Source organism: Lynx canadensis, chromosome F2 (genome assembly GCF_007474595.2).
Source record: "Lynx canadensis isolate LIC74 chromosome F2, mLynCan4.pri.v2, whole genome shotgun sequence".
Taxonomy (NCBI): domain Eukaryota; kingdom Metazoa; phylum Chordata; class Mammalia; order Carnivora; family Felidae; genus Lynx; species Lynx canadensis.
In genome coordinates, this window is record NC_044320.2 from 3,150,197 (window position 1) to 3,166,485 (window position 16,289).

Sequence of the window (16,289 nt, forward strand, 5' to 3'; positions counted from 1 at the left end):
AGTGGTAGTATCTTGCAAAACCACAGTCCAATATTACAACCGGGCATTAGCATCCATAGGAATCAAGACACACAGCTTCTCTACCACCGTGAGAACCCTCCTGCTGTCTTTGCCAGCGACAGCCTCGTCATCCTTCTCTCCACCCCTTCTCCGTCCCTCCAGACCACTAGTCTCCTCTCCATCCCCATAGTTTTGTCCTTTCAAGCATGGCGTATAAATGGAATCGCGTAATACGCAACTTTCTTCCACTCTGCATTTTGCTCTTGAGGTTCACGCTAGTGGTTGTATGTGTCAATGGTTTGTTCCCTTTGACGGGTGAGGAACGTTCCATGTGCGGATGGGCCACAGTTTGACTGCTCACCGATTAACGACATTTGGGTTGTTTCCAAGTTCTGGTTACGCAAATAAAGCCGCTATAAATATTCACGTGCGGGCTTACGTGTAAACACGAGGTGCCGTTTTTCTGGGACAAATACCCAGGAGCCCAATTGCTGGGCCGTGTGGCGGTTGGATGTTTCGTGTTTTGAGAAGCCGCCAAACTCCTTTCCCCTGGGGGCTGTACCGCTGGGCATTTGCACGGCAAGGCGGAGCCATCCAGTTTCTCCACCGCGTCCTCAGCTTGGTTGTTGTCACTATTTTTTATTTCAGCCACTGTGATGGGCGTACACGGCCGTCTTATTGCGGTCTGAAGGTGCACCACTCTGATGGTCCGCGGTGGTCCATTTGCCATCAGTATCTCCTCTTTGATGGGGTGTCTCTCCCTGTCTTGTCTTTTGCCCATGCTCCAAATCGACTGGGTTTTGTTTCGTTAAAAAAAAAATTTTTTTTGAAGTTTATTCAGTTTTGAGAGAGAGAGAGAGACAGATTATGAGCAGGGGAGGGGCAGAGAGAAGAGGGAGAGACAGAATCCGAAGCGGGGCTCAAACTCACGAACCACAAGATCGTGACCTGAGCCGAAGTCGGACGCTTAACCGACTGAGCCACCCAGGCGCCCTGACGATTTGCTTTCTTTCCCGTTGAATTTTGAGAGTTCTGCATATAGTTTAGATTCCAGTCGTCCGTCAGATACGCGGTGTGCAAATATTTTCTCCTGCTCGAAGCCGGTCCGGTCCTCTGACCTTTTTAAGGCAGCCTCTCCCTGAGCAAAACTTTTAACTCTGATGAAGTCCCGTAGGTTTCTCCCTTCACAGGTTGCGCTTTGGGGCCCACGTCTAAGAATTGTTTGCTCGGCCCCAGATCCCCCAAATTTTCTCTTTACGTTTTATGTTGACGTCGCAACCTGTCATCCGTTTTGAGTTCGTTTCTCCGTGTCTGCGTGTTGGTGGCATGTCGGCTGCCTTTCCTTTTTAGACAGAGGAACGTGTCCGAGAGCAAAAGGAGTGTCTCCTGGTTGTATACAGGCTGCAGCTGCTCCTACACTCCTGTCACTTCTGTTCCCGTAAGTGACGCCCTCTGCAGCACCGGGGGGTCAGCGGCCCCCCCCCCCCGGTTGCTTGCACGCTCAGGATTTTTAGCCTCTGTTGGGTGCGCAAGAGGACCAGGTGATTTATGTATTCAAACTAAGTGGTTTCCATCGAACGTTGGGTTCAGTGTGTAGAAATTGCTTAGACGCGTATTTCGTTCCTACTACGGTAGGAGTATTTGTTGGCTCACAACCGCACTCTTGAGTTTTTAATTCAGGAAACAGTCAGTAGTTTCACTCAAAGGATCTGGAAGGGGTCACAGGAAGAGCGCTGCCTCAGTGTTTTCCCAAAGTGCGCTCCACGGAACCCGGCAGTACCCTGTGACCAAAGAGTTGTGTGGCTGCGCGGATGTGGGAATGCCTCCTGTCTGTTCCCCTCCTTCCTCTTTGTAGAATCATGATTCTTAACGCTTCGTTAAAGGTTTTGAGAAGGTCTGCGATCGCTAAGTCTGTTTAGTGTTAACCCAGTGCTTCCCATTTATTTGACCTCTTGGCCTTGCTTTTATCACGTGCAGAACATGTTTCTGGAACTGATTTATTCCAGCGTCTACATTTTAGACTTGTGGAAACTAAGGGCCCCAATGTTGAGGGCTTTGTGGGTCCCGCGGGTGTAGGAGTGCACCGCGTGTTCCCGCCTAAGCACTCCGCCTCTCCTGCAGCTCCTTCCTGCTGGGGCGGGTGGGTGCACCCCGCGCGCAGGCCCACCAGCGTCCCTGTCCCAGGCCGTGACGACAGCCCTGCAGTCTTAGCGCAGCACGGGGACCCCCAAATACCGAGCAGCGGATTGCACAGGGAGAAAGACGGGGCGCCAGAAGACCCCCTGAACCGGCCCCATGTGGCCAGCACCCCGGTGCTGCAAGAGTTGGGGACCCAATTAAATGGGGTCACATGTGCGTCCACTGGCTGCAAGAGACGAAGGCAGCGGGGGCCCGGCTTTTTCTGCTGGAGGATGACCCCTCCGGCCGCGCTGGGGAACACGGGGAAAGAGCCGGCGGGGAGGGAAGACGGGGGACAGGAGATGCGCCGGGCTTGGCGTTGCAGGCCCCGAGCTCCAGGGGGCAAGCGTCGCCGGGAGGCGCGGGAGGAGGGGGCGTCTGGGAGCCGCGGGGAGCGAGGGCCCCGGGCGGGAGACGGCGCCCCCTCGCCAGCAGGGGGCGCGCGCGGTCCCCGCCGAGAGGCGACACGGCGAGGCGCTGGGGACACCCGGGGTGGCCTGACCTTCCGCACGGGAGCCCTCGCTCCGAAGTTACCCGAGGCGGGCGGGCGTGCGCTCCCGGGAGCGGGCGCCGGGCGCGCGGACTGCGCCTTCCGGGCGTTTCTGGGGCCCAGACCGGACAGCAGAGAGCCCCGCAGGGAGGCCCCGGATTCGGCGATTTCGGGCAGAAAATAGCGGGGGGGGGGGGGGGGGCGGGAGGCAGGCCCGGAGCGGGCCCGTGGGAGTTGCGGGCTCACCTACAGCGGAGCCGTCACGCTCCTGGTTAGCGTTTTCAATCTTATTTATCGTGCGATGCGCCGGGGGAGGGGGGGCGGGAAATGTATACAAAACGCAAGTGTGCGGCTTGAGACTCGCGACTGAGCGCAGAACCGCCGGAAGGAGCATCCCGTGCCCCTCCCCGGCCCCCCCCCCACCCGCAGGGCCCCGCGCTTCGGCTCCCGGCCACCACCTTCTGGCTTCCCTTCGGCCTGTCGCGACGTAATTATGCACCCGATTGTGTCACTTGCAGAGACGTGACCCTGCGGTGCTGGTCGCCCGTCGGGGGTGGGGTCCACCCACATCCAAGCGTCTCCTCCTCGCTGCGCTCCTCCATCGCCCGCTCCCGGCGGGCTGGCGGCTGTTGGGGTGGCACCTGTGCGTCTCCGCCCGCCACCCCCACCCCTCCCCGCGCTTCCCAGACACACTTGCCAGCTGCTCGGCGACCCGGGGCCGTGGGTCAGCCTCTCCGGGCACCGCCAAGCACCTTTCTCCAAAGTACTGATTCACACCCGGACGATTAACACTCTCGAGAAAACGAAGCTGCGCATCCGAGGAGCCTGGCGAGGGGTGACGTTACAGGTTCCGACCCGCCAGGGGCTGTGTCACACACCGAGTTACGGATTGGGGACCACACGCAGACGGAAATGGGGAGCCAGTGAAGGGTGTTGAGCACGGGAGGCACAAAGTCAGATGGGTGATCACACGAACGACGACTGTGGCTGGAGAGCCAGGGCTTTCCACGTGGTCCAGGCCACCTTGAGGGCTGGGGGTGCTCAGCAGAGGACGGGAGAGGGATCCACGGGCAACCGGGAGGCTGATGCCACGGCACGGACCCCGTTTCTGTCAATGATTTGAAGATCGATGTCCTTTTCAGTTTCTCTCTGGAGGAAATCAAGGTTTTCTGGCGCTTATTTAGGGATGTGCTTGAGGATTGCAAAGAACTAGCAACCCCCCCCCCCCCAAAACCTATTTAGGATGCTACGCCCCTTGCGGGCAGGACTCTCGGTAGATTTTGCGCCACCCTGGGCAGGAAGAACACTCCGTTCCTTGCACCCAATATGCAGATGACACGTTTACAGGACGAAGTATGTTAAAACGACGAGCAAAACTGGATTGTGTTTCACCTTCAGACTTGGCGTCACCCACCAACTAGGGGAGAAGGGAGACGGCTCCCGCACGGCTTCGCTGGAAAAGCCCCAAAACAGCTGGACCCAGGGGTTCAGAAGGATGGGCGAGGATTTGGGGAGGAGGGAGAACCTTCCTAAGAACACGGGAGGTGAGTGCAGACGCCCGCAGCAGCACGATGGGGAGGAAAGGCCCCGCGAGAACAATCTGGGGAGGCGCCTGAGCGCTGGAAGGGGCCTTGGGGTTTGGTGTCCCGGTTGCTGGCGCCTAACGTCTCCTGAAAACTTACTGTTCACGGCTGGGTACGTGCATTATCTGGGTTCCTGGCCGGGAGGTGGCGGTGTGGTCGTGTGCGAGGGCCAGCAGGCGTTCAAGTTCAAGCTCCGGGCTGGGAGCTAGCTTCCCGACATTCATGTTTCCGTAATAACTTAAAAAAAAAAAAGCCAGGCTGGGGCGCTGGGGCGCTGGGGCGCTGGGGCGCTGGGGCGCCCGGACTCCAACAGCTCGGCCGCACTGTGCCCGCGTTCCCCCCGGCCGAGGCAGGGGGCCCGGGGTTGGGGGGGGGGGTGAAGGGCCTTGCGCCCCCCACCCGGCACCCGTCTCCCGCCCCCCGCGGGCAGCCAGAATGCGCTCCCCCACGCGCGCGGGGGCGGCGGGGACAGGGGGGTGTTTTCTTTCTCCCGGCCTCAGGGGCGATGCCAGGCTGGCCCGCCCCGCCCAGTCGGCGACCACGTCGCTGCTCTGAGTGGCTGCGAGGGGTCCCCCGCCCCACGTCCGCCCCCGCGGCGGGGGCCCCAGCGCCCCACGGGCCCGCGCAGCCCCCGCCCCCACTTGCCCGCGCGCGTCCCGTTCCCGCCCCCCCCCACCCCCGCCCCCGCCAGGCTCCCGGCCACCAGCGCGCCGACCCCGCCCCTCCTCCTGCCTGCACCCTCCTCCTCCCTCCTCCTCGCCCCTCCCTCCTCCACCTCCTCCCTTCCCTCCTCCCCTCTCTCCTACGTCCCTCCCTCCCCCCGTTCCTCCCCCTCCCTTTCGCCCCTCCCTCTCCTTCCCGCCTCCCCCTCTTTCGCCCCTCCCCCTCGCCATCGCCCCTCCCCTCCCTCGCCCCCTCCCCCTCCCCTCCCCTCCCTCTCCCCCTCCCTCCTCCCCTCCCTCTCTCTCGCCCCTCCCTCTCCCTCTCCCCCCCTCCCTCCTCCCCTCCCTCTCTCTGTCGCCCCTCCCTCCGTCCCCCCCCCCGCCCCCCCGCCCGCCGCCTCCGCCCGCCGCCCCGGCCGCGTCGGGTAAACCTGTTTGGCGAGGCGGCCGCGCCGGGGCGGATCGTGCGGCCGGCGGCTCCCTCGCGGCTCGCGGCGTCGGGGCCCGTGGCGCGCGCGCGGCCGCCCCTCGGCCCCGGAGCCCCTCGGCGGCGCCACCATGTACTCGGGAGCCGGCCCCGGTGAGTCCTGGCGCGGGGGGCGCCGGCCCGGCCGCTCGCGCTCGTGCCCGCGGCGCCGGGCGGCGGTTGGCGGGCTGGCGGGGGCGCGGGGGGCGCGGGCCGGGGCGGCGGGCGGGGGGCGGGGGCGCGGGCCGGGGGTCCAGGGCGAGGCGGGGGGGGGCGCGGGCGGCCGGGAGACGGCGGCCGGGGGAGGGGGTGGCGGCGGCGGCGGCGGCGGGGCCGGGCCGGGCCGCCGGCCGTTGGCTCGGCCTCCTCGGGCCCCCGGTCGTCGGGGCGCCCCGCGCGGCCTGGGCCCCTTCCCGCGCCCCCGCCGCCCCCCGCGGGTGGAGCCGGAGGCCGGGGCCCGCGTGTAGGCCCGAGGCCCGCGCCCCGCGCCCGCCTCGCCCGCCTCGCCCGCCGCCCCGGCGCGGGTCCCCGCTGCGCCCCGCGGGGCCGGGCCCTGAGCGCCGGCGGGGGGTTCGGGCCCGGGGGCGGCGCCGAGCTCGGGGCGTGCGGACGGCGGGGGGCCGGGGCCGCGCGGGCCCCCCGGCGCCAGACCGAGCCCGGCGGGCCTGGAGCGCACTCGGTTTCGTTTTTCTCTTTGCCAGCACTTGTGCGGCCCCTGCTCCGGGGGAAAGTCTGGAAACGCTGAATTTGGGCCAATCCCCGGTGGTAGTTTTAGGGCCGCGGGCCGGGAGGGTGCAGGGCGGCCCCTCGAGACCCTGAAGCTGCGTGCGGCTGGTTCTCATTCCAGACACGCCGGCTCCTTATTCAAGTGCTAATTGCCTTTTACAATTTACTAGAAGACGGCGAGGAGAGGTGTTGACTCCCTTAGCACCCCTGTCCACCGGTCCGCGCTCTTTCTTTGGAAAAGTTCTAAAAAACTTCAAGGAGTAACCCGTCGCCCCCCTTGTTTTAAGTGCACAGCGGAGGGGCCGCGGAGTCGCTGGGCCAAGAGAGCGGTCAAGTGTTGTAAAGCCTTTTTCCTTCTCCCGCCAGGCACGTGGCTCCCAAATTTCCCGGCTGGCCCTGCCCCTTGCACAGGGCATCGCCTGTCCCCTTTGTCCGCCAGGCTCCGGCAGGCTGCAGGCCGGCCCCGGTGCTAGGTGCGCTCGGGTCCCGGCCCCCCACCGCCGCGTGCTGGCGGGGCCCTGGCCCCACCTGCTCGGGGTCCGGGGTCTGGAAGCCCCTCTTGACCCGCTCAGTTCCCTCGACGCCGTCCCTGGAATGCTGTGGCTGTTCACCAACGGCCCTGTGCCTCGTGAATCCTGACGGTCTTCTTTCTGATGTCACTTAATTTGAAAGCTTTTCCGAGACTGAGCCCTACCAACTTTTAAGCCCTTCCAGCCTCTCAGCAATTTGATTGAAGAATGGTTTTAATCCTACACCTGGGAGGTTCCTCAGGTCTGCCAGGGTGGACCCTGTTGGCACACTCCTGGGGGCATATTTGACTTCTTGACACCCTGGGCGGGCAGGCTCCCCGTCCCTCCCCTCCCCCCCCCCCCATGAAAGGGCAGGGTAGCCTCTCAGCTGGCTGAGTGAGGGTCCCCCCGGAATGCCCCTAAAGGAACCCAGCAAGGGGTAGTCACTACACCGTAGAATTTTTCAGATTTTCAGTTTGCAAGTTGAAGGCCCGGAAAAAGTAAAGAACCTTGAGGAAGGTGAAGCTTTTGTGCTGCGTCTCGCGCTAACTAACCCGTAGGATGGCTTGCTAAATTGGTGATGTTCACTGTGAAGGTGGACCGCAGAGGCTCGGATAGGTTAAGAACCCTGCCAAGGTCATATTGTCTGATTCCAAGCCCACTCTGGACACTCTCCTCAAAGAAGTGGCTTTCAGTCCTTTTGACCTTGACCCACAGTCAGAAATACCTGTTACCTCTAGGCTGGACTGCTGTGCGCATGCGCTCAGGTATAATTGAACCGAGAGCTTCAGGGAGCGCCGCTCACCCTGAACCGTAGGCCCCGCACGGGGGGTATTTTCTCACCTCTCGTTTCCAAAGACCTGTCGTCCTCCGGGTCTCCAGGCTCATTTCTGGTCACTGACAGCTTCTGGAAGAATCTTGCTCTGCTGTGGGCCTCTGCACTGCGGCGTGCCGGGGAGAGGGCCCCGTGGTTCACAGATAAACCTGAAACTGGACGGCTTTGGTTGGAAAAACAAATAGGTCTGTCGGATGGTTGTTAGCTGATGGCAGGATGGGAACGAGCCCAAATTTCAGGCTGTGCGAGTGCACTGTAATTACAAGGCGGGGTGCACCTCTCGTATTCTACACACAGGGGCTTTTAAGTTGGCTTAGAAGGAACTTCTCGAAGAGTTTCTTCAATGAAACTTTTTTGGATGTTGTATTTCCTAATTGAGGATAATGAAAAGACAGTCAACCTGGATTGTAGAACAATTACACATAGGTTTGCTACTCTCAGTTTTACTGTACTGGGGAAGCAACTTAGTAATAAACGAATTCAAAAGGTAGAGTTCACAGTAGGTAAAAGTTATGGCCGTTATAAATGCTATTATGATATGGGAATTAATGTTTGGACTCTGAAGACGTTACTGCTTATCAGGTTTTTAGCTCTTCAGAAGAGTTAGTAGTTCAGGATGGTGGGTTCCCCGGTGACCCTGAACTTTGGGAGATGATCTGGCTCTTTGGTTTTTGTTTTTGTTTTGTTTTGGGTTTTTTTTTTTTTTTTTTTGGTCTGTGTGTTTGTGTTTAACAACTTAAAGATCTTAAAGTGTGTCTGAGGGAGCCCAGGGGATTGTTTCTTTTGCTTTTGTGGTGCCCCAGCCCCTGTGTGTTTAACCCCTCTCAGCGTTGCAACAAAGTAACTATTGTGACACATGAGTCTTATTTGAGAGTTGTCCAAAGGGATCCTGACTTTGGGAATAACTGGCTTTCAGGGTGGTTTCTAGAGCCATTGAACTGTTCCTGCACCCCATTCCTGTGCTCCCCGGCCCAGTTGCCAGTGAAGGTATGCCCTGGTCTTCTGGCGACGGTGCACGTTGGCCATAGAGCAGATGGTCCCTCTCTGCCCCTCTAGAAACTGCTGCGGGCAGGGAGGCATGGGCCTGTGACAAGCCTTTTTTTTTTTTTTTTTTTTTAAGTTTATTTATTTTGGAAGAGAGAGAGAACATGGGCAGGGGAGGGGCAGAGAGAGAGAGAGAGAATCCCAAGTCTTGCACCATCCACACAGAGCCTGACATGGGGCTCAAACTTTCGGGCCATGAGATCACGACCTGAGCTGAAGTCGGACGCTTAATACTGAACGACCCAGGGGCCCTTCTGTTTCAAACCTTGAAGAAACGTTTAAATAAGCGTGTAGGAAGGCAAAATATAAAAGCTTCGAGTCCTAAGACCTACCTGGTTTTGAGAAGCAGAATATTAGTTCTTGTCAACTTCTAGTTTCAGTGTCAGAACTTCAGACCATACCAGAATGGTTTATTCTTTGTAATGACTGTTACCATACTACTCTAGCGTGCTAGCCTGATAAAGTATGTTTTTGTTTCCTGAATTGTTACTGTGGGTGTTCAAAATGTAACACTTGATTTTTTTTTAACAGTTTCTGTTGTGAAATAGTTTAAAGTACACAAAAGTAGAGTGACTCGCACAGTACTCCCCCATTTTTCCATCACCAAGCCTCGACAATTATCAAGATTATCTGCCTTGGCCTCAGATGTGCCCCTCCCCCCTTTTTCTGGTGGAAATACTCTAACGCCCCTTCCAGACTTGTCCTTTCACCCCTGACACTTAAGTACCATGTCTAAGAAATAGGGACGTTTTAATCTCCGCGCCATTTTCACACTTAACGGTCCATAATCGGTTTCTCGTGTGTGCTTACAGTGGGTCGTTTGGGATCGTGGATTTTAATAAAAGTTCACACATAAATTTGGTTTTATTTCTTTTGGGGCTCTTTAGTCTGGACTCTAAAGCTGGCACCCCTCCCCCTGCACACCCCCCTGCTGTGGACTTGCTGGGACACTTAGTCTTTAAGATCGCTTTTCTTTAGAGTATGTATGTGCACCCCCCCCCCATTTTCTAAGAAGGACCCCATTGTCCAGGATACCTCCGTTTTGTTGAGGAAGGCCGGTTGGAGACCCAGTTGCTACGATTTTAATTACAACACGTTTATCTTTAGTGTTTGTACGCAGACCCCTTTGCATCTGGAATTTTCTGTTGCAGAAGAATCTTGTTTGTTTGTGGTGCTCTGAGCAGAAGGGACATTTACGACATATAGAAAACGCGGACGTACTTGTGACTCTGGCGTCACGGATGATGGAGACCGCTCTTCCCCAGGTGTGGGTGGGGCTCTGCGGGTGAGGTGGGGACATGGGGCTCTCTCCTCAGTCACTTCCATCCGTGTCTGTTCCTGGCCATGTCTCTAGACTTGATGGCTCCACCCCGCACTTTGTGACCTGCTGGCACCCACGTCTCCCGAGCCCCAAGCGAGGTGCCCTGCCCGTGGGCACTCTAGACGGTTGAACTATCACTAAGCCGCACTATGATTTTTTTCCCTGCTTTTTTCTCTCCAGCTTTAAAAACTGAAAGCCACTGATGGGTCTCAGGGTCTTTACTTTTCATGACCAAACAACTGTGCCTTTCTACCTTATCTTTCGATAGAGCTGTACCCTGGGTGACCAGACAGTTTATCGTCTACGTTGGAAACTTTGGCAAGTGATGGGGGGGCTGGGAGTGGTTCTTCGTTATGTCCCTGAGACATAAGGCAGCAGCACTACCTGGGCAAATCGGGACGGATGTCTCCCTGACTCCAAGCGGTTCTTACATCCTAGGCTTGTAGGTCTGTTCGAAAATAAAGGGCTCAAACGTTTCATTTTGTTTACTTATTTTTGAAGATTTTATTTATTTTTTTTTATTTTTAAAAAAAAAAATTTTTTTTTTCCAACGTTTATTTATTTTTGGGACAGAGAGAGACAGAGCATGAACGGGGGAGGGGCAGAGAGAGAGGGAGACACAGAATCGGAAACAGACTCCAGGCTCTGAGCCATCAGCCCAGAGGCCGACACGGGGCTCGAACTCACGGACTGCGAGATCGTGACCTGACTGAAGTCGGACGCTTAACCGACTGCGCCACCCAGGCGCCCCGAAGATTTTATTTTTAAGTAAACTCTTGCACCCAGCGTGGGGCCCGAACTCACAACCCCGAGAGTTGCCCGTGCCACCAACTGAGCCAGCCAGGCGCCCCGGGGCTTAAACATTTAAAAAAAATTTTTAACGTTTGTTTATTTTTGAAGGAGAGAGAGACAGTGTGAGTGGAGGTTGGGGGGAGGGAGACACAGAATCCGAAGCGGGCTCCAGGCTCCGAGCTGTCAGCACAGAGCCCAGCGCGGGGCTTGAACCCACGAACTGCGAGATAGTGACCTGAGCCCAAGCTCAACCAACTGAGCCACCCAGGCGCCTCCCCCTCCCCCCCCCCCCCCCAGGGCTTAAACGTTTAAAACTTGTTGCGCCCTTCGATGGCTTTGCTCTTACTAAATTAAATTCCTCATCAGGTCTGGAGGATGCGAGCGTGGTCTTTGAGAGATTGCCACGGATTTGTACCAACAGGGCTCTGCACCTCGCTCCCTCCGTTGCCGGCTGGAGGCAGGGGCTCCTTGAACTCGAAGCCCACCTTTCAGTCCTCGTCCTTTCCTCGAGGTCACAGCTCAAGCAGTGGACAGACAGGGAGTCACAGCATCACCGCCGGCTCTGTACGTGTCCTGGGCCTCGGTTTCCTCACCTGAAAGCAGGGAGTTGGGCCTGGCCGGCTTAGGTCCCCTCATGTCTACGTCCTGAGGTGCCTTTACTCCTCTGCTGACTTGCGATGGTGGCTGGGGCTGAGGAAGGAGCCGGTGATCCCTGGGAACCCCGTCTCCGACTGTGAGTGCCCAGGGGCCGCGTGCAGGTGGGAGGGAAGGTGGGGCAGCCCACTAGCGGCCCCATCTGCTCTGCTGGAGTGCCGAGTGCTGACTTGTTCTAGAAAGGTGACTCTGGCAGTGCTCCGGGCACGCTAGGGGCCAGCGTGGGGCGGGGAGACTGTAGGTAGTGGTCTGGGCCTGAGACAGCAGGACCCTCCCCCCGCCCCCCAGGGGATGGCTGTGGGTGGAGTGACAGACAGGACCCCCGCGGGTCCCGTCCACGCAGAAGCTGGGGCCCAGGTTTGGATCCTGTACTTAACTGTAGCACCCCTCGCTGGCTTGGGGCCTCTGGCCAGGGATGTAATTTTTCTGAGCCTCAGTTTCCACTCCTGGAAAATGACGGTAACAGCCCTGACCCCAGGGTTGTTGAGGTGAGATGTGCTGGGTGGCGCTGGCCTGGGTCCTCACCCTCGAGGGGCCTGGCCCTGCCTGCCCCCAGGCGAGTTCGTGAAGCTTGAAGGAGCACCCGGCATGGGGCCCACCGGAGGAAGCAAGCCACAGACGGTGGTGGGGAGCCGGCCGTATCCTCGTCTCCGTGACCGCATTGGTTGAATGTGGCAGGTGGTGACAATGTTAACAAAAATAAGACACGGGGGAGACTGGCAGGCTTGGGGGGCAGGATCACGTGTGGCATTTGGACATGTTGGGTCTGAGGCGGGCTCTGGAGAAGGGCTGGAAGGCCACCGGGAGACGGAGGACGGGGCAGGGGGCCGAGTGGGAGCTGGGGCCCCGGGGGAGCGAGCCCACTTCCTTGGCCTAGCCAACGTCGTTAAGAACCTGTAGCCTTAAAACCAGCGGGTCTAAGAATCTCCCGAAGACCCTAGAAGTTGAATTTTGCCAATGTCCCCGGTGATTGCCTTGTGCTGCGGGTGTGAGGGCCAGTAGTGAGGAGTGGGGGTGGGAGGGGAGTAGACGGTGCACCTGACATTCCCGCGGGAGAAGGGGGGGGGGGGTTGCCGGCCCCGGGGCCCCGTTCCTGGGAGGTGAGAGTGTGGTGCCCCAACATGGCTTTTTGACGAAACATGACACGTCAGGTTCCCTTTTCTGCTCGGCTCCCAGGTCTGGTTGGTGGCGGCCCCTCCTCCCTGCCCCCGGGTCAGGGTTCCCTGTTGCTGTGAACGCAGCCTGTCACCTCCGGGTAGAACTGGGGCAGAGGACGGAAGGGCTACCTCTGGGAGCTGCAGCGCCTTCCCCAGGAAAACGGCCAACATCGTCGTCAAGAACCCGTAGCCTTAAAAGCAGCCAGACTCGGGAATCAGGGTGGTTCCTCCCCTGAATCTCTGTCGCTGTAACTTAAGCCCATCTCTTCTAGTTATTTCTGGGTGCTTGGGCTCCGAGCTCTACTACCGTAGAAAGTGCATGCACACGAGAGCAGAATACTGACTGAAGTTCACGGGTCAGAGCCATTTGAGAGGCTTGTCATTGCTGAGTCAAGTGACACAATATGACCATTGGGCGTTTTTCTGGACAAGGTCTCGCTCCGTTGCTGGTAGGGAGCTTGAGCCCAGCAGCCCTGTGCCCGTGTTGGGGACTGAGTGGGTGGTGCTCTGCGAACTGGGTAGTGGGAGCCCCTGCGGGGGGATCTTGCTCGCCACACTCCCAGGCCCCGCGGTCGGTCTTGCTGTGACCGAGCTTGTGCAGGACACGAAGGCGGCAGGGCATTTGACGGGACTGGGCAGGTGCCTCTGAATCCCACGGGCGGTGAGGGGCCCGTCCGCACGCAGTGGGCACGACACAGCCCAGGCTCCAGGAGGGGTGACGCCCCGGGCTTCAGCGGCAACATTTGTTTGTTTGTGGAAACAAAGTAAACGGTGGGGAGAAGGCACAGGAGGTGCAGAGGCCGGGTGCCAAGGCGCCTGCAGCCCCTGAGAGCTGTTGGGTGTCACCAGGGCATTGTGGCCCCCCCCCCCCCCCCGTGACACAAACCCCGGGCACGGGCTCCAGGTCGGGCTGACCTCACTTGAATACTGGCTTCACGACTGGGCGTGAGCCTCTCTGAACTTCGGTCTCCTCCTCACAGGGAGAATGAGCGGATCAGAGGAGATAATGCAGGCACGCCCTTCGCCGCTCGGTGGGCGGGAGGCACCTGCTGCCTGCCACTGTTTCTGCCGTGGGGAGCATCCTTATTCATTCTGCACGGGAGCCCTTTGGGGTGTGCACTCGGGCTCCTGGCCTGCCCCTCCTCCTTGTTGACCTCTGGGTCTTTGCAGGCAGTGAGGGATAAAAAAACACTTAGAGATCCATGTCCCCAGTAAACAACCTCTGCCAGGTGCCTTCTGTGTATGGCCGCCTTGTAAGGCTCGACGCCAGGGACCTGAAGGCTTGGTCTCGGCGTTCAGAGCCACAGTTCCCGTGAGCATCCCTCAGAAGGGACCGGAGGCTAGTACACTGTGGCGACAGAACCCGCCCACGTAGGACTCACAGTAGTTGGGGACCCACCTTGCACGGTCACGTGGCCAGGAGTGCTGTGACAGAGCACCAGGGTGTGTCCCCACACGATGAGCCCTGTCCCAACCGGGTGGGACCGAGTCACAATTTTCTGCTTATAGTTTCTACCTGGTGACCCTAGAGTGGCCCTGCCGGTGACTTGGCCGGGGGGGGGGGGGGGCGGCCACTGTGGGGGTGCTTTGTTCCTAATGGGTGCTGCCGCTTCGACAATTATGCACTTTGCTAAATGTCAAAGCACGTGGCTCCCTGTGAGGACATCAGATCACACTTGGAAGGGGCCTTGCGCGTCTGAGACTCGTAATTACAACTTAACCTTGAGCTGTGGGCCGTGAAGGCTCTCGGGGACAAACAGCCTGGAACGTGTGTGATGGGAGGTAGACAATCAAAAGAAGACACACACCAGTCAGGAGGTTCCGAAGCATGTCTGGGGTACCTGCCAAAGACCAGGGGCTGGTGAGCGGTGGGGGGGGGGGGGGGGGAAGCAGGCGGCCCCGTTGCATGGATGGTGCAGGTGCCTGAGAAGGTGAGCTTGGGGCAAGAACCGGAAGAGGAGGGAGGGAGGCAGGTGCAGGTGGGTGGGGAAGTCAGGGTCGGGTTGGAGTCCGTGAAGGACTTTGTGCCCAGGAGGGGAGGAGGGGGTCTGCTGGCCCTGTGGCTGCTGTGTCGGAAACAGACTGGGGGCCTGGCGGCCGGTCAGCGATTCCGCCCACAGGAGGTCGCCTACGGGGCCGAGCCCAGGTCAGGTGGAAGATGGGAAGGAGTGGAAGCATGTGTGACGCCCCCAGAGATCCCTGGTTCGCCTGGAGGCCTCTTTGCCATCCCTGCCCCTTGTTCTGGTGCGGACCCCAGGCATGCTGTTTTACTGACAATTCTCCAGGAGCGGGCTCTGCAAGGTGAGGGTGTCTTTGCCTGCTCCCCCCCCCCCCCCCGCCGCCCAGTACTCCTCAGGGGGCCCCTAGTTACCGGTTTAGAGACAGCTTCTCTGCCCATCCGCCCAGTTACACACATGATGTAGATTCTAACAGGTGACCGAGTCAGGATCCAGGTGAGGCCCACATTGTGATCGGATGATGTGTCCTCTCAGTACCTCTTAAAAATGACAGCTTGATTGGGGCGCCGGGGGGTTAAGCGTCCAACTTCAGCTCAGGTCACGATCTCGCGGTTCATGAGTTCTGGCCCCGAGCTGGGCTCCTTACTGATGGTGCGGAGCTGCTCGGGATGCCCTCCCTCTCTGCCTCTCCCTCGTTTGCATGGGCTCGTGCTCTCCCCACCCCGCTCAAAGTAAATGAAATTAAAAAAAAATGACAGCTTTACTGGCGTGTCGCTCGCGCACCGTGCAGTTTGCCATTCAAAGTAAGACTCAGTACGTTTACGGTTGTGCACGGCCGCTCCCACCATCTCTGGACACTTGTGCCTCCAGAGAAGCCCTGTGCCCATGTAGCCGTGACCCCCGCCTCCCCGGCCCCAAACAGCCGCGTCCCGTGTCCTCATCTGTAGCCTTCTCCCCGCCTCCTCCTTGCTGCTTCTTGGTGGAAGAAGCTGGTTTGTGTATGTGGGTTTCCCACGGTCTGGACCGGGCTGGTGACCTCTTGGCGTCATCCAGCATGTGCCTCCGTCCTGTGTGGATTTCCTGCAAATAGGTGGTCAGACCCAAAGGCTTGATCTGATGCGTGTTCTGCTTGCTTGGGTTCGAGGACACTTCGCCTCCGAGGCTCAGACTCGGAGGCCGGTCTGCTGCTTTTCCTACCACTGTCGCCGTGGGGTGTCGATCACTAGGTTCCCTGAATTCCTTAGGGTTTGTGAGACGCTGACGTTCGGCTTCTGCAGTAAAAACTCCCCCCGGTCCCCTGTTTGGTTACGGGTATGTCTTGAAGGCAGAGGAACGTCAGGGACCAGCCTGAAGGCCGGACGACCGGTTGAGAAGAGAGAGAGGTCTGGGTAGTGTCCAGAGCTGTAGGCCGCTTGGGCCTGGAGGCCGTGGATGCCGCGGGCACGGGAGGGGCCGCTTTGCCCTCCAGGTGGCAGGGACCCCCCCCCCCCGGGGGTGTTTGGCAGCTGTGTGACAGATAGGGTGGGGGGCAGGGCAGGGCAGAGGCTGTGGACGGGCGCCTGCCTGTGGGGCAGGAGTCATTGATGACTGTGGTGAGGCAGGAGCAGCAGGGTAACTTTTCTGTTTGATTGACGGCTCCATTTAAGGCAATTCTAGGAAATCCAGGAGAAAAAAGTCCACAGCATTCCCTTTGCACGTTTACGGCCCCGGCGCGTTTTGCCTGGAGGTCTGTCTGTCTCCTTCATCGCCGGTAAACTGTTTGCTCACTGCCCTGAATCATCCTGGTCTGCTCCCAGCGTCCACAGTGCTGTTTTCTTTTTTTACTAAGTGTTTGTTGCATTTAATTGCTTCTTGTTTTAATCTACTGGCTTGAGGCTTGTGTCCGCTTTTGAAAAGCCACACCCCCCAGCCAGC

The 16,289-nt window shown here is 59.0% G+C and overlaps 1 protein-coding gene across 1 annotated transcript in view; it reads left to right on the top strand.

The window, feature by feature from the left end:
• Positions 1-5,421: 5,421 nt before the first annotated feature.
• The window catches only part of AGO2 (argonaute RISC catalytic component 2), a 93,902-nt gene continuing 83,034 nt past the window's right edge, over positions 5,422-16,289 (top strand). Inside the window, exon 1 of the mRNA XM_032591972.1 lies at positions 5,422-5,493. Within this exon, the coding sequence (XP_032447863.1) occupies positions 5,472-5,493 (22 nt within the window). The 5' untranslated portion in view covers positions 5,422-5,471. The remainder of the gene's footprint in view (positions 5,494-16,289) is intronic.